The 20,705-nt window shown below is 43.1% G+C and overlaps 1 protein-coding gene across 1 annotated transcript in view; it reads right to left on the bottom strand.

Annotated features, from left to right (window-relative positions):
• Myo1e (myosin IE) overlaps window positions 1–20,301 on the bottom strand; it is a 191,121-nt gene extending 170,820 nt beyond the window's left edge. Inside the window, exon 1 of the mRNA XM_026384866.2 lies at window positions 19,886–20,301. Within this exon, the coding sequence (XP_026240651.1) occupies window positions 19,886–19,888 (3 nt within the window). The 5' untranslated portion in view covers window positions 19,889–20,301. The remainder of the gene's footprint in view (window positions 1–19,885) is intronic.
• Between the last annotated feature and the right edge of the window lie 404 nt (window positions 20,302–20,705).

Genomic DNA, 20,705 nt, shown 5'->3' on the forward strand with positions numbered 1-20,705 from the left:
TAGAAGAATCCAGAAACAAATTATAAATGTGAATTTAAAGGTGGCACTTTAGAACAGAAGGAATGCATTATTTAATAAATTACTTATAGGACCATTGACTAAAAAGTAAATTTCAGATGATGTGAAGAGTTGAATTTTAAAAATACACAAAAGTTCTAGGGAAAATACTTATATAGTTATATAATTAGGGGGAGCAAGAAAAACAACCTAGGAAAAGCCAAAACACACCCCACAGCTCAGGATGCAAGACTCCAGTCTTGCCAGTTCTGCAGAGCTGTGTGTAGAGCAGTGGGCCCAAGTGTCAGTTTCCTGCTGGAATCATTTGAAACCTCTGTGTAAAACAGTTGCTGAGTTGCATCCCCAAACTACCAAATCGCCTCCTTAGGTGATTCTGATGCTCTGCATCAGAAGGGAGGTCTCCGATCTAGGATACAGTGCTAAGGTAGGGAGGAGGCAGAGGGATCTCAGGCGGCAAGGCATTTGACAGACGGCCACAGCTCGGCCATCACTGAAGGCCCCTCGGACAATTAGGGAGGAGGTTGAAAAGAAATTTCACCAAGAATTTTCCAAACAGGCAAACCACTCTGTGTCCACACAAAGATTCACCTTTCTCCAGTCCCCTTGGAGTCACCAATCTTCTTAAAGAAGTCAAATACCAAACAAATATCCTCTCTTCACCAACCAAACCAAAAAAACACACAAAACTTCCTAAGTTGCATGGTTTCTGATCAGTGTGCATTTGGTATTACACTTAATGGCAGCACAGTCAACAAGTCTTAAATATCTTAAATACCTACCAACAGTGGCTCTCAGCCTTAGCTGCTTTTAGGAACCACCCAGGAAGCTTTTAAAAGTAATACAGTTGTGTCTGAACTCCACCCCTAGAAGCTCTGATTTTAACTTGTCAGTCCAAGGCTGACAGGCGTAGATAGCACCACAGGTGGATCTTAAGTTAGGTGGAAACAGCCCTGCTCTCTGGTGTTCAACATCCTAATGAGACGGTTCTATCTTTGGTTTATGGTTCTATCTTTATGGTAGTCTACGATGCATGATGCTGGAACCTTTCAAATGAGAGGCCATGGGCAAATGGAAGAGGAAAGTGCCCAGCTGGGAAGGCTGGGGGACCCAAGGGATGGGATTTTTGTTGAGTTTAGATCTAGAAGACTCAGGCATAGTAGCAGGATACTCAGAGAGAGAGAGAGAAAGGGGAGAAAATGACCATTTAAAACCTTCTTAGGGGCTGGGGATGTGGCTCAAGCAGTAGCGTGCTCGCCTGGCATGCGTGCGGCCCGGGTTCGATCCTCAGCACCACATACCAACAAAGATGTTGTGTCCGCCGAGAACTGAAAAATAAATACTAAAAAAACTCTCTCTCTCTCTCCTCTCTCTCTTTAAAAAAAAAAAAAAAACCTTCTTAGTAGTAATTATTTCATTTTCTTCTCATAACCTTTCACATGGACGTGTAAGTATATATACATGTGTTTCCCATAGTCTTTCTGCTCGCAATTATAATTTTCTAGCTAACAGAATTGGATACCATCCTGCCTTTAGCAGGCTCCCAGTGAAGGCTGAGTCTCCTCCAGCCCAGGGTCAAGGCAGAAAGGGTGTCTTTTCCTCCATTCGTAGGAATGCACTGCAAACAATCTACCATATACAAAAGGGTGAACTGAACACCCTCTCTTCAGAAAATTTGAATTCAAAAGCCTTCTTTAAATTACTCAGCCAATTAGGGAGGAGGGTGATAAGAAATTTTGCCAAGAATTTTCCAAATAGGCAAACCACCCTGCCCAAACTCAATGGAGGCGTTACTAATTCGTCTCAATCTGGTTTGTATTCTCTGGGCCGGTGATACAACCTTCCAGAGAATGAAAGCAGAAGCGCTCTCCACCCGCCATTCATCTCTCCCCAGACAAGTCAAAGGGAAAGTCTGAGGCTGGACAGATTCAGCAGAGATGTGTCTAGTTTTCCTGAACCATTTCTAACCTCACTCAGTTGAAGGAATTTCCTTAACAGGCAACATGAGACTCTTTCAAAGACAATCTGTTAAAAGATTGGAAAGAAATGGTATGGTTTTCTAAAGTTTAGTGGGCCAGAACTTAATAAATTAGTTAGAAAAATGCTCATGTAGGAACTGTACTGCGACAGTTGCCTTTCATTTTGGAGGCAGACAGAAAGTCAGAAAGGTGGACGTGTAGGAGAGAACTCCAGCCAAAATCTCACTGTGGTACTTCATATAGTCTCAGTGGTAGGATCCAAAGCATTTATACCTTTATTATTAACAATCAATATATCACCCCTGGAAAACAGAATGCATGCTATACTAACTTCCTTTTTAAAAAATGGATTTGAAGTACAGAGTTAAATAATTGATCTACTCAGTTCCAGGAAACAATGAGGGGGAAAAAACCTACCCAGGTCACCAGGCAGGCTCCTACCTCCCCCTCAGGGTGGAATAGACCCGCTGCCTGCCATAGTCTACTGACTCACCTTCACACCCTGGCTGGAGGATACGCTGAGTCACAGTTTCATTAACATTTATTCGTTGTCGTCCTAAGAAATTTAGAAGTGGGAGTTCCAAGAACTGAGCACAAGGAAAAGAATGCAGATGAAATTAAAAAGGATAAAGTTGGTAATATCTGTCATAATAGTGGGGCCAGGGGTCTCTCAGTGGCAGTTTTTGCCTAGCCCTGGATTTGACCCCCAAGCACTGCCAAAAGGAAGAAGAAGGAAAAAAAGAAAACAAAAACAAAAACAAAAAAAACTCAGAGAGACCAGATGGTGTAGTTCTGCCCTCAGGGACCATATGCATTCCTGAAGAAGGAGGTTAGAGGAGGTGGGGGGTGGGAGCCCACAAGGAACCCTAACATCTCACTCAAGTGCCAGGAGAAATGGGGGAAATGACCAGAGTGCACAGGAACATGAGGAGAGAAAGATGGTAAATTCTGAAAAGTGCAAAGAAATGTAAATCGTTTTGGACCTCAAGGGGCTTACAGTCTATTTAGGCCATAAGATTCCGTACACAGATGACAATGCTAGATTCCACGTGATTTAGTACTCAATACCTCCATGATAAGGACTGAGGTTTGAAAGGAATGATCCCTTCTATGATCAAAATCAAAGGTTTCCAGGAAATGAACCTTTAGTTGGGCCTCTAAGGATTCAGATAAATGGCAAGAAAGAGAAGGGAAGTCTAGTCATGGAAAATGACTAGCAGCTATGTTTTGGGCAAGCGATAAAACATCAGCCTGAGAATCAGTTCATTCATTCATTCAATCAATCAATCAATCAACATTTATTGAGAACTTATTATGTGCAAGTTAATAATAGGGACAAGGCGTCTAAACCATGTAGTTTACATACACCAGAAGGATTACTGAAAAATAGAGGTGGATGGAGCAGGTTTAATGGGGACAGAAATGCTGGGGGTTTTGTTTGTTTTGTTTTTTGGGTTTTGGTGCTAGTGATTGAACCCATGGTCTTGTGCACACCACCACATGCTTTACCACTGAGCTACAGCCCCAGCACCACCACATGCTTTACCACTGAGCTACAGCCCCAGCCTTCGTAGTCTATTTTTTGAGTGAAAGGGATAGTACCATGATGCTAATTCTATCCACACTGTTTCTGTGAATTAGAGAGAGAAGGTAATGATCTATTAAAAGACCCTTGTGATGATCCCAGGGCACAATACAGATTTAAACTGGTGTGATAACTGTGAACAAGAAAGGAGAGCCCTGGGAAGACACGCAGGGCTTGGGAGGCAATAGGTCAGCAGGGAAAAGAAAAGAGGGAGGGAGACATCCAGCCCAGATGCCTGTGGAAATTCTAAAAAAAAAAAAATACCAGCCAGGCACAGTGATGCACCCATGTGTCATCCCAGCTATATGGGAGGCTGACGCAGTAGGATCACAAGTTCAAAGCCAGCCTCTGCAACTTAGTGAGTTCCCTGTCTCAAAATTTAAAAAATGAAAAGGTCTGGGGATGTAGCTCAGTGGTCCAGTACCCCTCCGTTCACTCTCCAGTACAGTAAGTAAGTAAGTAAGTAAAAGGAAAACCATCCAGGACTAGGGTGTTCTGGAAGTGGGGCTCTTTCCAAAGCCCTTCTCTATTTTCATCCTGCTGATATTCCCCAGGTTGGATTGTTCTGCCTTGCTTCTCTGGACTGACAAATTTTGTTCTTGGCCTCTGTAGGAGAAGACTGGATAGACTAATTTGGAAAGATCACTAATGGTAGAAACCTTGGCATTAACAGCAGCCATGGAAGAGACATTCTAGGTTGAGAGTTTTCCTAGCATGCTGTATACAATCACCTATTCTGTGCATCCAGCCAAGGAGAGCTTAACTCCAGAACTGCCCGAGAAAAAAATTCCCACAAGTCCATGTTGAAGAACTGCTCTTAAATTTTTACTTGAGCAGTATAATTAGATATGATTGGTTAGTTGGATTTCTAAAGGCTGGAGACATCTGGCTGCATCCTTGTCCCTGAAAAATGATGTTCTGGAGGGACATCGGTTTTCCTCCGGAGGCATGTTCGGAGTCATGCTATCTTGCCTGGATTACGTGCTCATTTGCAATCACCTAGGGACCTGGGGGAAAATGCAAACTCAGAATCAGTAGATCTGGGATGGGAGCTGGAGTTCTGCATATCTGATACTATTCCAGGTGGAGCCCACACTGCTAGTCCCTGGACCCCCAATTTGGACAAGTCTTGGAATAGACAGTGCCTCTCCAAAATTGACCTTAAGTTCAGGTGACCCAGAATTTATATTCCTTCTCTACCATTTTTCAAATGGGTGACCTGGTACAAGTTGCCTAATTCGTTTCTTTCCTCTTCTGTAAACCAGGAGAAATAATAATAGCCATCTCAAAGGTGAACAAATGCTGGACAATATAAAGTCAGTGTTCAGTAATTTTTTACTTCCAAAGACAGAGGCTCTTCTTTTCAACGCTATGGAAAGCTGTTTAAATGCTCAGAAGCCTATCCAGCCTCTGAAAAGCTCTGAAGTTTCCAGAGAAAATTATCAAGAATGCAAAGCACAGAACACCCTCAGAAATGGGAGGAGCCACTGGAAGCTCTTTATCCCCATGTAATCCTGCATAATCACAAACATTTCCCAAAATAGCTTTATCCTGTATTTGTTTGAGTGATTTATGACATTAAGATCTACCGCATGATTTCGCAACTCTGAAATTCCCAAACCCTAGTTTTCAGGGAATGGAAGCATTTCTTTCCCAAAGAGGCCAGCACACCTGTAGATTTACCAACCTCAGAGGACTTCAGCAACTTTAACCTTCACATCTCTTCCAAAAAGTCAGATTTCACCCTGCATTAAAAACTGCTGTCCTAGGGCATTATAAAGTCCTTTGATCCAAAACATCTCTTTTATACTTAAATTTTTAAAACGCCTATCCCACATGAACCAAAATAGTCTTACACCTGGAATTCTTTGTCATGGGCGAAGAAACAAACCTTCGAATCATTTCTACGTTTTGAAAAGCAAACAACAGCTCCATAAATGTGCCATTTTTGGGGGGGAGAGAGGGTTCTGGCTAAATATCATCATTCCTTTGTATACATTAATCTTTTAACCCCCAAACTTAAAGTATGTAAACATAAATGTCATCATAAATATCAGGTTCCAAAATAATCTGTAGTTTGTGTGGATAGACTGTATATAATTTTTTTAAATTTTTTTTCTTCCTTTCTCTAGCTTCCTTTCTCTACCCCACAGCCAGAAAAACCCCTATTGAGAGAAAGCTACACCTACTACAGAGAGCTCCCCCAACCTTTCCAAAAACATTAAGAGCCATTCAAAACCAAAGGAAATGCCAAGACACAAGGAAAAGTTCTCTTGATGCAAATGAAGCTACTGGAATTTGGAGGAACAGAATAAACAAAACAATTAAGCCATTAGCATGCCTCCTGAGACTCGGCCTCCTGCCCGAGGGAGGCCACCACCAGATCCCATTTGCGCAGGTGAGTGGTTAGTTCACTGAAGGAAAAACAAAGGGTTAGGGTTAGGGTTCTGTCTTTGCCAGAACAGAAACTTTGCCAGAAATTTTTACATTCTATATAGCTGAACAAGGAAAATCTCTTTATCCGTCGATCTGGCAGTGACCCATTATATCAACAAAAATAGCCTGACCACTCCTTCAGTTCAGGGTCAAAGTCACAGTGGCCTTGGATGGCATAACTAGTGATCACAGGCTGCTGCCTCCCCACCAAGCCAGCCCCCAATTTGGAACAGTTCAGTTCAGACATGGGAACTTTGGAGTGGAGGGGCCCTGGTGAAGTTTATTTCCATTTCTGCCTGCTGAGAGCAGGCACCACCCCTGAGGGGGGCGGGGTGCAAGTCCGGACTGGTTATGCAGGCTGGGGCAATCACTTAGCCTCTCAATGCAAGGGGTGGAAGGAAGGGGGAGGAAGAGTCAGATGCAGAAGCTTTCTAGCCCACCCAGCTTCCTTCTGCAGCCACACCGGGTTAATATCCTGTTCTATTAAAAGAAAACTCGAAAGGAAGCCTCAGTGTGGTTTTATCTGAAGGGGCTATTTTTATCTTTGAAAAACATTTCCAGTTTACAATTAGTTGTCTACTTTAATTCACTGTCACCAATCATTCATTCATTGAAGGCTGAGTTGCTGCAAACCAAGTGGACTTGGAAGGTTTGGAGCCCTCCAGGTCCTTTTGGTCTAGCGTTTGGTTTACTTGGTGAAGTTGCCCATCTTAACACATAGCAAACATTGTGCCAGGTACTGGTAATGTCAAACTGAGCCATGTTGTCCTCTTCAGAAGTTTGCAGCCAAGGACAAAACAGTAAACAAATATCTAATGAATTAATATCACCCCCAAGCCTCCCATTAGCCGGTGGGCCTCAGCTTACCTTGCCTGTCTCTCCCTCTCCACTCTGGTCAACAAGCCACTCACATTCCCTCACCCCACATGTTCTAACTGGAGATCAGATGTCTTTCCAGGTTCTTCAGGCTATCTATAAACTACCCTACTTCTCTCTGGCCATTCACATAGGGGTCTCTTTCTTTTACACTTCTGTAAGAGTCAGAAGACCTCACCTATCAGCTCATGGAAAACATGGCAAAAAGCTCAAAAAGTGCAAATCTCCCAATTTGAGTTCACGTTCAAAGATTTCATGAGGGTTAGTTGGACATCACTAGTCTCTGGATTCCCTATGAATTTTAAACAGCTGAATTCACTCTGCCCTCCAAAACCATAAGCAATAAGAGAGCATGTTGTTAGGCTGGGCTGTAACTCAATTGGTAGAGGACTTGCCCAGAATGCAGAGTTCAAGTGTGGGAGGGGTGGTACTGTCTAGGCAAAATCCCATTCCAATTCTTCCTTCCATCTTTCCGTGTGCTGTTTGCCTATTTCTTAAATATTCACATCTGTGAAAATCAATGACCCACATACAATAGATTCCCCCTTTTGAGAGAACCATCCTTCCCTGCAGATTCCTCAACAGTGATAAGGGGAAGGAGTTTGCCCAGGTTTCAACATTATAGCTGCTTGGCAACAGAAGCATCCCAATGTCAGGCTGCTTTCTATTGCCTTCCGTGGATGAGTGGCATGGCTTCCAGGTGCCCTTTTCAGTGTCCTCCTCTGTATTCTCCCTGTTCTCACCAAGCCATATTCCCAAAGGGTGAGCTGAACCAAGTCAGGAGAGACACCTATGCATCAGACCAACTAAAATCAAAGGCTCTAGTGCCATCTGAACCACGGGGCATTCACACCAATTCACTCCTCCTCTTTTGTTCCATTAATGGAGTAACTAGAAGCCGCGGTTTCTTGGAGTGGATCTTGAGAGTGCTTCACTGTGTCGGCAGTTCTGTACTCTACTTTTGTCCTTCAGGACAACGATGTGGGGTGCAGTTTTAAAGAATGTCTGCCTACACAGAGCAGAAGGAAATACAAGCATTTTCCCATTAAATTTTATTTATTTATTTTATTTATCTATGACAGCAGAATGCATTACAATTCTCAGTACGCGCATTCAGCACAATTTTTCATATCTCTGGTTGTATACAAAGTATATTCACATCAATTCGTGTCTTCATACATGTACTTTGGATAATAATGACCATCACATTCCCCCATCCTTGCTAACCTCCTGTCCCCTCCCTTCCCCCCCCACCCCTCTGCCCTATCTAGAGTTCCTCTATTCCTCCCATGCTTCCCCTCTCAAACCCACTATGAATCAGCCTCCTTATATCAGAGAAAACATCTGGCATTTGGTTTTTTGGGATTGGCTAACTTCACTTAGCATTATCTTCTCTGACTCCATCCATTTACCTGCAAATGCCATAATTTTATTAAATTTTAAACAAGTCTTGTACCCTTAGTATGGCAAGTCACAAAACAACAGGGCAGAACCCAATAACAAAGGACTCCACCTGAAAAGGATTTAATCAGAAAAAAAAAAAAAGTGCACAAACCATCATAAAGTGTCTCAAGATTTAAAGGGTATAACTTTAACTATGAGATTAGGAAGGTAGAACTGAGGCCAGCCTAAAAGGAGAACTAGACTTGGATGGGGGAAGGGGAGGAAATAGATTCCAGCCAGACACAAGAACATCCAAGTCTATGAGGGAAGGGCAAGTGATTCCACTTGGACAGAAGATCCGGGTAAGAGCCAAGGTAAAGGGGAGGCTGAAGAAGCTACGCTGCAGAGGCAGAGCCATCTTACTTTGCAAAGGGTGGAATCTTGCGATTCACCACGCCTTATATTTGAAGCATATAAAATGCACCTTTGCCAATGATATGAAAATACAAATGCTGCAAAACACTGGAGACTCTGATTCATAGTCCCAAACAAAGAGGACAGTGCCTCATTGTCTCTGCCGAACAATGCTTGACGTGTTGGTGAGATGGAGGAGGATAGAAAGCGCTGGAGAAAGGAGGAGAGAGTCCCCTTCCTTGGCTGTTTCCTCACTTCTGAGCAGGTGCAGGTTATTTCCTGGCTTTCCAGAGGTCCTCCTTCTCAGTCCTCCGGGTTCCAGAGGTAGGCTTCAAGTGGAGGATGGGGAAGAGGCCTTGTGGGGAAAGAAGGGACCCTATTGGGAGGATGTGGTTGGGGTGTGGTGAGAAGGAAGTGGAAAGAAGAGGTGGTCCCAGCTTTCCTACCCTCTTACATCTAGTTCTCAGTAGAAGAAACAAAGCACAGAAACAGGTATGAGTGCCCCCAATTAGTAAATATTAATTTTATGATGAATGTCGATAGATCCTCACCAGGGAAATAAAGGACTTTCAATTATTTACATAAAGTCAAAATTTCATGCACCTGATTTATACCTGAAGTCTTTGTGATTACAGGAGAATATAATGACCGAAATACAAGATCAATGTTGTGACTCTTTTTATGCTTCATTACTATTCTGAAAAAATCAAGTTAGTTGTCAGCCCAGCACATAATACCTACCATTGCTGCACATCAACTTACTAGTTTAATGTCTCTGAGAATTTTAACAAAAAAATTATTTCAACTTACCACTTTCAACCTCCCTTCTCTCTAATGTTGTTTTATGTTTGATTTTTAAGCAGTCCCCATAAAAGCAGGTTTAGGACCAGGATTCCTAGAGTACAGATCAGGAGACTTTGCACAGACCCCCCGCAAGTAGTTCTAGGATATTTCAGATTTGACATTCTATATTTAAAGTCATCTGATTATTGAAAGAAACAAATATTGTCTTTACAGCCATTACCATGATACAATTCAGATGAGGAGGAATAAAGAGGCTGATAACCATGAACTCACCCTACCAATGGCACCTAAAGGTAGTGCCTGAATAGTGTGAGGACTGTAAGGGGAGAAGCCAGTCCTATCCCGCATGCCAAGATATCATTACTAGATCCTCCTGAAGATGCAAAGTCCCCTCAATGACCAGAGATGTTTACATTAGTCTCTAATACAAGGCTCTACCATTAAAAGTCAAAGGAAAACTACTAGCTTCTGTTCTCTGAGACAGACTTCTCTTCTAGGCCAAAGAGTAGTTAGTAACAAGTTTTGCTTCATTTAGATGCCAATGTAATATGTTTACTTATGGATGAAATGCTGTGATATCTAGGATTCTCCTCAAACTAAACCAGTGGAAGCTGAGCACAGAGAAGATTGGTCATGAGCTGTTGATTGCTGAAGTTGGAAGATTAGTTTTCTCTCCACTTTTGAAATTTTAAATGAGACAGGACAGAGCAGAGGAAGAGAGGATATATCAAAGTGAAAGATCTGTAGGTTAATGGATTTTTGGAGTCCTGTGCACAAAGCTAAATTAATCCTATTCAATTCACATCTTGTTGAGCCCACAGATAGCACAATCTGTGGCTCACTGAATATGGAACTGACACAGGGTTATTTTAAGAATCATCTTAGAGTCTAAAAGACATGACTTTCAACCAAGGGAAAAATGTATTTTTTGGTCTGTGTAAGGAAGGTCTTTCTCCACATGGACAATCAGTGCTTGCTAAAAAGCACTAATTGGGAAGGAAGAAGTCTTGTCCCCATCTTGGAAGGCATGACTTCCACCCTTTGGTCCAAAAGGACATCTAGCCCAGTCTGGTTTGGCATGACTCATTGTTCTCTCAATGGCTTAGTTAAATGTTATTTTCACAAAACTATTTTTCTTTTTGTTTTCTTTTTGTTGTTATAGCTTCTGCTTTTACCTTTTCATCAACAAAACATAGCAACTTTAGAATCAGATTGAGTAGAATTAGACTGGAGCTCAAATTCCTCATGTCTTGGTAAGACAGCAGTGGCCTATCAAGAGCCAGAGTGGCTTCTCTGCCATGTACAGGAGTTCCAAAGATCAGCCTGGGTAACTGGAGCTACTACTGAATTTATTCCTGCCTCAAGGTATTCATTCAATTAAGGAAAGATGAAAAGAGAAAAGGCTGAAATGGGGGAACTATGTAGTCCCTTCCCACACTGACTCTGGACTTAGCCATGTGACTTGCTTTGGTCAATGGGGGCAACTGCAAGCATGATGCAAACAAAGTCTTCAAAAAATGCTTTCGTATTGGAGTCTGCACTCTGGTCGTTCTTGGTGATCCTGTGGTGTGACCACTACTATGTAAACAAGCCAAGACCAGCCTGTTGTGACAAGAGAGACATGGCCAATTCATCTCCATTGCTCCAGCTGGAAGTGGGCCAACTACCAAACATGTGAGTGAAGCCATCCTGGATTAGGCATTTCCAGCCAAGCCACTGGCTGACCACAGAGCTCAGATGAGCCAGCCTGGATGAGAACTGGCCAGCCAATACACAAAATCATGAGAAATGATAAATCTTTATGATTTATTTAAGCCCCCAGGTTCAGGATGTTCTGTTACACAAAAAGCTAACACATATAACAGATTAAGAAAGGGCGACTAAGAGATGCTAAGATATATTAAAAATCCTGGGATATATCCCCTAATGAACTTTTATACAACACTTAATGGAACTTACTATGGATTCAATCTCATGTCAACTGTTGTTAAAATAAGTTGACATAGATCCAAAATTGAACATTCACCCTAATATTCATCTTAAAAAATAATATTTGGTACAACTTATGGAATGATATTGTATGGGCTTCAGGGGTTTATGAACCTCTGAAATTATATCAAGAATTGCATATAATTATATGCATTCTTTTTTTTATAAATTGGAAAAAGATGTTAAAATCATAAAGAATAATAAAGAAATTTCTATTTACACACTGCTTAGAATTTATGATACTATTTTATCATATTTACTTTGGATTTATTTTTTTATATATAAAACAAATAAAACATCAGCGACCCCCATGTGAGCCTTGAAGGCATGGGAAAAATATATGGCTTCCCAGAGTCCAGTGTAAGAGTATGTGTGTGTGTGTGTGTGTGTGTGTGTGTGTGTGTGTGTGTATAAAGCTTAAAACATATTTGGTGAGTAAAAAAATGAACGAGCTCAGCTGGTGGCCACACCTGTAATCCCACAAATTTGGGAGACTAAAGCAAGAGGATCACAAGTTCAAGGCCAGCCTCAGTAATTTAGCAAGCTCTTGTCTCAAAATAAGAAGAGCTGAGATGTAGCTCAGTGGTAGAACATCCCTGGATTCAATTCCCAGTAAAGAAAGAAGGAAGAAAGAAAGGAAGGAAGGAAGGAAGGAAGGGAGGGAGGGAAAGGAAAGGAAAGAATAAATAGAATGAATGACAAGGAACATACAAACTAGCAGCCATGTAGCCATGGCAAGTCACAATGATTAACAATCAGCAGCAACTGACTATTTGGGGAAGAAGCACCTGCATAGAAGTTCTCCAAATCAAGACGGCACCTAAAACTTTTTATTACACACTACAAAGGTTGCAACACAGGAGAGAAGACAAAAGGTCTTGGAGCTTGATGGATGGGATAGAATCACAATCAATGAAAATGGCAAGTTCTGTATGCTATAGCCAATAATCAAAACAGAAGGAAGTGACATTGCGGAAGTGCTGGTACTGTTGGAGAAGCTGGATATACATGGAGCCTCGCCAGTTCTCTGGTGCTTGTGAGGTGAATTGGCAGCAAAGATGTTGGAGTGAAAGATTTTATACAGATGCTGTTTGTCTGAGGGGACCCTTCAAGGTTCCCAGACTCAATCTATGTAGAAACCAGCAAGACCTGGGCCAGTTGGTGGCCCTCTTCAACACAAGGTATAAGACACACAGAGTAGTACATCTACAAAAGGAAGACACGCTACATTCACAAAAAAGGCATGGCACAACCAGGTCTGCCTACACCTGCCCATCTTCTGCTTCTACATCTAGTGCACCTGCTGCCTGGCAGAGATCACTTTCAATACTATACCATGGAGCACTGAACCACGCTAAACTTCCAAGGTGAGAGGCTTCTGGGGAAGAAGAGGGTACAAAGGATGAGACCAAGGACTCCAAGCTGGAGACGGAGGTCCTAAAGAATCTGCAGGAGCTTAAGAACTTAAATCAGAAGCAGGCTGACCTGGATTTCCAATGCCATGCTGTGGCGGCACCGCCTGCACAAGAAGGAGTCGCAAAGCAAAAGGAGGAAGAGTGGGCAGCCTTGGTGGAAGAAGCCAGGAAAAGAAGACTGCTGAGGACTCTGACTCAGAGGACAAGGCTGCTCCCACCCACCCTGGCTGGTTCTCCTGCAAAACCCTGCCACCACCTTAGATGAGGACCCAAAGACCAAGAGGAAAGCAAAAAGCTGGGTAAGGCATGTCAGGCCTGGTCCTGGTAAAGAAGACAGACTTGGGTTGCAGCAGCAAGCAGGATGAGGTGGTACCCACATCAGAAGCTCCAAAGAAGGAAGATGGCTGACCCTGCACTCCAGATGCCTGAGTCATGTAGGTGTGTATTCAGATAGTGAGGATAGTGGCAGCAACTCAGGCCCCAAATAGGGCCCTGCCTAGGACCTTCCCCAGGTCAAAGGTCACAAATCTAGCATTAGTCACATCTAAGGCCCTAGGATCTGGTGGTCAGGATAGGAAGCCTCAGCACCAGAGACATGGACAAGCACCAGCATCCTCCAAGAAAGGCCTACAGGGCCAGTGAGAGTTTCAACTCAGGTACATGGCTTCTTCCACCATCTCTAGAGCACCTCAGGGACACCAACTCCTCCTGCCCCCACTTTACACTGGGTTGAAAACTGTGACATCCCTGGAGCATCTCTCAGCAGTAACATGCAAAGAAAACAAAAGAGCATCTCTTGGGCCATCCTTTAGTATTTCCGGCATGTGGGTAAGCCTGTCCACCCTCATTACACACCTTAGGGCAGGGACCTAGGAATGTGGAGCATATACCCATCCTGCTCCAACTCCACACCAAAAAGCTGAGCAGTTCACTACTGACCACAGCAATTCTAGTACGAGCAAGGGGGAACTTTCACCTGTGCATACTTCTAGAGGACATCTTCAGTTCAAGCAATCAGGCTACATGGGATTACAATCCTGCCACCAAAATATGATAAATATGGTTACTATAGAAAAGGATTTATAAAACGAGTGGAAAAACACTGAGCACAGATAATATAGTTGCCCCATAATTATAACTATGTAAAAACAGTGTGTTTGGATAGGTTGGAAGGAAATCCAAAGATATAAAAATAATTATTGTGTTGGAGCATAATGATGAGTGAATTCTTCTAAATTTATGTCTTATCATCTTTTAAAGCTGATACAGTGATGAATCAGAAAATAAGTAACAATCTTCCATCTTGGAGCAGGCCTTCTTGAAGAGTTCCAGAAAGAAAATTCCCTGGTCATATCTAGACTCTTAAGGAAATAGACTCTAATCCCACCCCCATTTGGTGACAAAAGTCTTTTTAGGCTGAGATTAGAAAACTTGTAGTCTGTCATCTGTTCATCAAAAACCAGCTATGAGACTTCAGAAATCATTAACCCAGCTCTAGACCTCTTTATGAAATCAGACAAAAGGGTTTAGGACAGAATTCCTAAGCTCTCTTTGGGCTTTTTGTACAATGCAACATATGTTTTACTTTCTACAATGTAGATAATGATTATAAAGTACTATGACTTTGTATCACACATCAGAACTCCAGATGCTAAAGAGTGTGAACTCCTTCAGGTTAGTTTTTATACTTAGTTCCCTGAAAAAAGGACCTCCTGTTTGTCCTCCACGGCTCCCTCTACATGATAATGCACATCTTCAGTAGGGCTAGTTTTCCCCACTCTGAGGCAGAATATAACTTCTGGAAACAGTTAAAAGGGACTTGGTAAAAATCTGGTGAGTAAGATGGATAATCAGGAGGGGCACTAACATTTTAGATTAGAAAGGAAGTAAAAAAATAGATTTTCTTATGTAGCTCATAAATGACCATTCAAAAGTGCTTTGAACAATGGCAATGACGTTGTTCCCATGATAGCAACTCAGAAGGGAGGGCCAAGTTCACTTGCATATACAGTGTAAGTTCTAAGGCTTGCCATTGTTTTAGGAAAAGCTCTTCTAGTTCTTCTCTCAAGTGTGACTGTCATAAAAATATGTTTTAAAAAAATAAAAAGCTCTACTAGAATACCCAAAAACCTTTTGCCTCTGCCAAAATAAATTCTGAAGTTGAAATTCAAAACACAATTTGTTTACCATTATTATAGAATGTGCTTACAACGCTGAGATGTTTATTTTTAATACCTTGGGCATTTAATCTTTAACCCCTCATCTACTTTGTAAACATCAAGTTCAAGCAAGGTAAATAATAAAAACCTATATTAGGGGCTGGGAACACAGCTCAGAGGTAAAGCATGTGCCTGGCATGCACAAGGTCCTGGGTCCAATTCCCAGTACCCACTGTGAAGCTCATAATACCATGCACTTGTATAGAGGTTTCAAAATATTTCGCATGTTGAAGCTGATGAAAGGAACTCTCAAATGTTCTTACTAAGTAATGAGACCCAGTCCTCATCTCATCAGGAAATGCAAAGGACTACATGTTCTTTCTTTCATTTAGTCTCACATGAGCACATGCTAACTAGGTACATATTCCAAGTCATAAAAATGCTCCCTGCTGCTCACTCACTAATCTTAAGGACCTGAAACAGATCTCAAACTCAGAGATTCAGCTGTGAAAGGAGTGATAAAAGGAGCCATCATGCAACATAGAGGGCTATGACATTTTCACTGCAGGAAGGAGTTGAAGGGTAAGAAAGAAAAGTTCAATTTGCAGCCTCACCACTCACAAAACCATCTTAACTGGTGTTTGGATAGCTACGAATAGTAGCAGCTGCATGAAGATTTTCCATTTTAGTAGCTTAGAAATTCCATGGGTAGAAAATACCAGGCAAGTCCAGTTCTTTGGGGAGACTGTGAGAGGCTGTGGACTTATCAGTAAATATTAAAGTCATTTGCTGCATATGTGGCTAAAATTTAGATATTCCTGCTAGTGAGTGAATGGGAGGAAGTGCCGTGGTTCCCAGATACCACACTGAGATTTACAATAGTGGCTGCAAAAAGCTGACCTACAGGTGAGTTTGTTTGGTCCTTCAGTGATAGCAGAACACTTTTAAAAATTGGCAGATCTAGCATAAAAACCTGGATTTCCAGTTTCTCTTGAAAAGCAAAATAACTTGGTTATATGGTCATTTGAACTATATGGTCCAGGGTCAAGTAGTGGTGGTTCTTGGGAGGGGGCATTCCATATTGACTTTCTAGAGATCGACCTCCCCTGCCCCCCACCAGACTATATCCTGACATTGGAGTTTGCAACCACTGAGAAAGCTATAGAGCCCAGCAAAACAGTGGAAGAGATGGCCTGGCCTTTACCTTCTGCAAATATCTGCTTCCCACACTTACCCATCTCTCTCCATCTGCTGCCCCATGGGGCTTCTCTCCAAAGAGGGGAGGCTCTGAGCTGGCCATAGATTTTTCCACTAAGATGGCCCATACACACTTGCCCCAGGGTAATATCCTGGGCTTCAGTTATTTCCCTAACCCCCTGACTCCATCAAACCTTCCGTGCTTTATCGCATTCCTTTTTGTTTTGTTGGATTGAGTTATTTTGGCTAGGAGACTTCAAGCAATCTGATAAACCAATCAGTGGAAATGAATTAGGTTATCTTCCCAGAAAACATATTCAAAATGGTTTCCAGACTTTATAAACATATATCAGGCCTCACCCAAAGGAACATACCTGTGGTCAGCTATCTATCATGTTTCTGTTTTTATGTATTTGTATGCATAATATCTACAATTTATTCAAAAGTAACAAGTAAGGAAAAGAGAAAATATCTTAGACCTTTTTTTTTGAGATAACAGTCAATTCAGATTTATGCAAATATTTCTGCATACTTAATTCACAGAAATCCCATCAATCCCAGATTCTGGGGCCAAAACATATAGCAGGGCTATGTGGGTACATCAGACAATTCATCATGGGCCCATCAGACAATTCATTCTGGTCATGGCCACAAAAGATAACTTTCTTAGCAGATTGCGAGAAAGGCATTCTCTATGAAGAAAAACTTAGATGTATATTACTGGTAATTAAAGCCAAAGCAGACTTTTTTTTTCTTTTTAAGTTGTAGATGGACACAATACCCTTTATTTATTTATTTTTTAATGTGGTGCTGAGGATTGAACCCAGTGCCCCACTTGGGCTAGCCAAGTGCTCTATCACTGAGCTACAACCCCAGCCCCCAAAGAAGATTTTTAAACTCTCCTAAATGACATTCACTAAATTATGAAGATATACAGAGGGTTTTTCTTTGTTTTGTTTGTTTTTAATTTCTTCAAGCCTCCTGAAAAAGAAGATACGAAGAACTATTGCTAGTAGTGTTATTGGTTTTCCCAAGATGAACAAGTGTCCCAAAGTGAGTGTTCAGGAGGAAGATATGAAGTGAATTACAAATTGTACATTGTGTTCATGATTCAGAAATGACAGTCTTCCTTATGAGTCACAAGTGAATAATTCTTGGTAGGGCCTTGGATACAGGTGGAGAACTTTTCTAATGCACTAGCAGTCTTCCAAAGAAACTATGCACACACACACACACACACACACACACACACACACCAGTACAGGTGCCCTTCCCATGCCTGGCCAAGGACCTCTGCTCCAGGCTCATTTGCAGCCACACCCACTGATGGAGATGTCCCTTCCTTTCCTGTTCTAAGCAGCTGAGAGACACACAGGGCAGGCCCAGGCGATGTGGAACACAAAAATGAAGCTTCTTTTGGCTTGATGGACTCTTACGTAAACTTTAAATATTAGACCTATTATAACTGGAGTTTCTCATTTTTTAAGATGCTGATGCTTTGTTCTAAGGAGACATCACATATGTAACAAACAATTTTTCAAGTCAGGGAAGAAAGACTCATTAAAATTTTGGCCACATGACTCTGGATTGGGGAGATCTATCAATGGCACATCTCTCATTTCAGAACAGCCAGCAGTTTCAACTTTTCTGTCAGTGAACTGTGTCCTCAGCAACCTTATCTGATGCACAGAGAGTCTCCCGGAGGCCCATGACATGCCCATTTGTGCTGATGGCAGGGAGCCATCAATAGGTAAGTCACACTCTGTCCTCTGATAAGTCAACTCTGGAGAGGACTCTACTTTAAGACATGCCTCCATACATCCACAGACCAACCATCTACTTCAACAGCAAACTGACCAAATTGACCATGACATTTCTGAGGTCTCCAAAAATGCACCCCCAACTATGTTTTGGTCTGCCCAACAAGAAAAATGAGTTAAATGAGAAAAAGTTAATTTGTCAAGGTACGAAGTAGTTAAATTCAGCAAGATTGTTGAAGCTTTTGACATAAACACATTGATTTTTTTTTTTAGAAATATTGAACCATGGAAAATAATTACAGCAATTCTAAAGTACTCGAACTATCTCACGTTGCCTAAATTCACATGGCCTGATGCCCAATTAAGTAGTTCCGCCCAAATACACAATCAACTTAAATGATTTTCTGTGGGGGTTCCAAAAATAATTTGGGGTAGGCTGACTGCTTAAATCTTTAAATCGGAGGAGAGAGTTTATTTATAGATAAAGTATTCTCTTAGGAGCAAAGGTGACATGGATTTGAACTACGTAAAAAGTAAAGCTTCGGTCCAGGGCATCTTTTAAAGGTTTTGTTTGTTTTTGTTGGGCTGATATGGAGGCTCTGATGGGCCTTAGCTAGAGTCCTTCAAACCGGTCATGTGGGATATAGATTTTTAAATGAGAGCTGTGCTGAGTATCATTTTGACTTAGCTTCACTTTCACAGTCATTAAACAACCACGAATCCGAAGACGGTTCATCCACCTAAGCAGGGCTCTTTGAAAAGAGGCAAGTGTGGAAACTATGAAGCCTTGTAGAACTCTTTTTTCTTTTTCTGAAGGACTGCCAATCTCTTGAAAATAGAGTCCTTGCTTTTGTGCCTCGGAAGGAAAACTACACCACACCAAAGCTCAAGGGATGTGGCTAAGGTTATTGGGAGGGAGGAGGAGTGTGGCCAGGCTGGGGACTCGGGGCAACGAAAAAGTTACAAACGGGTAAGAGAAAGCGGCAGCCAAATCCGTGTTTCCAAAGTGCCAAAGGAAAAAGGAAAAAAAAAAAAAACTTGAAAAAAAAAAAACAACTGAGGACTTTTGGCGTGCAAACTCAAGAGTTTCGGTCACCTCGCACTTGGGAAGGGGTGGGGCCCTCCACGGGCGGTGTTTACTCGGCCTCTTGGGCGCAAAGACCCCAGCGGCCAGCGCGTCTCGCCGGTCCAGCCAACGTGGCTCCAGCCTGCGCCCGGATCACTTTCGCTCTGCGCCCGCCGCCAGGTGCTCGCCCTACCTGGCGCCCCCGCCTGCCTTTGTGCTGCGCGCGGTCCCTAGCCAGGGCAGGCCGGGCCGCCTCCACCGGCGCTCGATGCCAGGAGGGACAGCTGCGGGCACTGCCGGCCACCGACCAGTGCAGGGTAGGACAGAGAGCCGCCTGCGCTGGTGCCAGCGGGCGGGAGGGGGACGGTGGGGCTGGGAGGGGGCGCAGCGGGTCGACTGCGGCGAAAAAGTCCCAGCGAACCTCGCCCGGGATGGTTAGGACCAGAGGGGCACAGGCAGCTGCCCCAATCTTTCCAGCAGGGAGAAAGGGAACCCTCCCGTTGCCGTGCCCCTGAAACCAGATGTGCCCGAACTCTGGCTTCCGACAGCTGGCAGCCATAGCAACCCGGCCACAAAAGTTTCGCGACACAGAAAAGGACTTGAAAGAAAGTTTTCTTTGGCCCCTCGAGCCTTTTCCCAGAGCCCGGGTTTACCGAAAGTAGCAGGAAATCAGAGCTCGCAACGTGCCGACTCCTGCGTCCACCTTCTCCACCCCTGGCCTGGGCAGCGCGCCCAAGGTGGGTGCCTCGTTGGACTTCTAGCCCCTTTTCAAGATCGGCGTCCTGAGACGCAGCTCAGTCAACTCACCATGGTGACTCGCGCCGCGGTCTCTCCTCTGCCGGGTCCGGCTGCCTGGGAGCTGGGACTGGAACGCAATCTCTGGGCGAACTTCAAAAGTTGTTTCCCCTCGCCAAAAACAGGCTCCCGACACCCAAGCACTCACAGGAGCCAATGGGAACCCAGGGGGGACTCCATCCAGGCAGGATTCGCGGGTCTAGGTGAGGGCGAGACCGGGACGATTCAGCAGTCGGAGTGCATGCTGCAGAGGGCTGGGGTCCCCTTGGATCTGGTGATCGCCGACCGCCTAGATGAGTCCGATGAGCTCAGCTTGTGTGCCTGCCTAGTTCCCCTGGTTCTCTTCTCTTTCTTCAACCACTTAATCCGTACTCCTCTGGCTCAGCCTCGGCTCGGGCCGGGCAATCTGTCCATAAATGGAGAATTCAGCTCAGGCCTGACCAATCAGAATTTGTTTTCGAAGCGTCACTCCTCAGGGAAACCCTAGTAGCCAACAAGCTTGGAGCTGCTGGAGTTTCCAAAGACCTCTGGATCCTGTAGTCCTTCTTCCTCGCCAGCCTGCAAAGAAACCTGCGGACCAGCTCGCCTCTGGTAGCAAGACCTGAATTGTTAGAATTGTTAAGAAGAAAATTCCCAGTGAAAGAGAAATAAAACTCTCAGTTTTTTTTTTTAATGTGAAGGTTAGAATAGATTTGACTTCCAAGCTAAAGTTGCATGATTTTCCTAGAAGTTTGTTTTTTTATTTTTTAAAGGAAATATTTTATCAGCATTAAAGATCGGAGTTGTGGCAGCCCAAAGGATATCCTTTTTCTTTTCTGGATTGTGAGGAAAG

This window comes from Urocitellus parryii, chromosome 6 (genome assembly GCF_045843805.1).
Source record: "Urocitellus parryii isolate mUroPar1 chromosome 6, mUroPar1.hap1, whole genome shotgun sequence".
NCBI classification, from domain to species: Eukaryota; Metazoa; Chordata; class Mammalia; order Rodentia; family Sciuridae; genus Urocitellus; species Urocitellus parryii.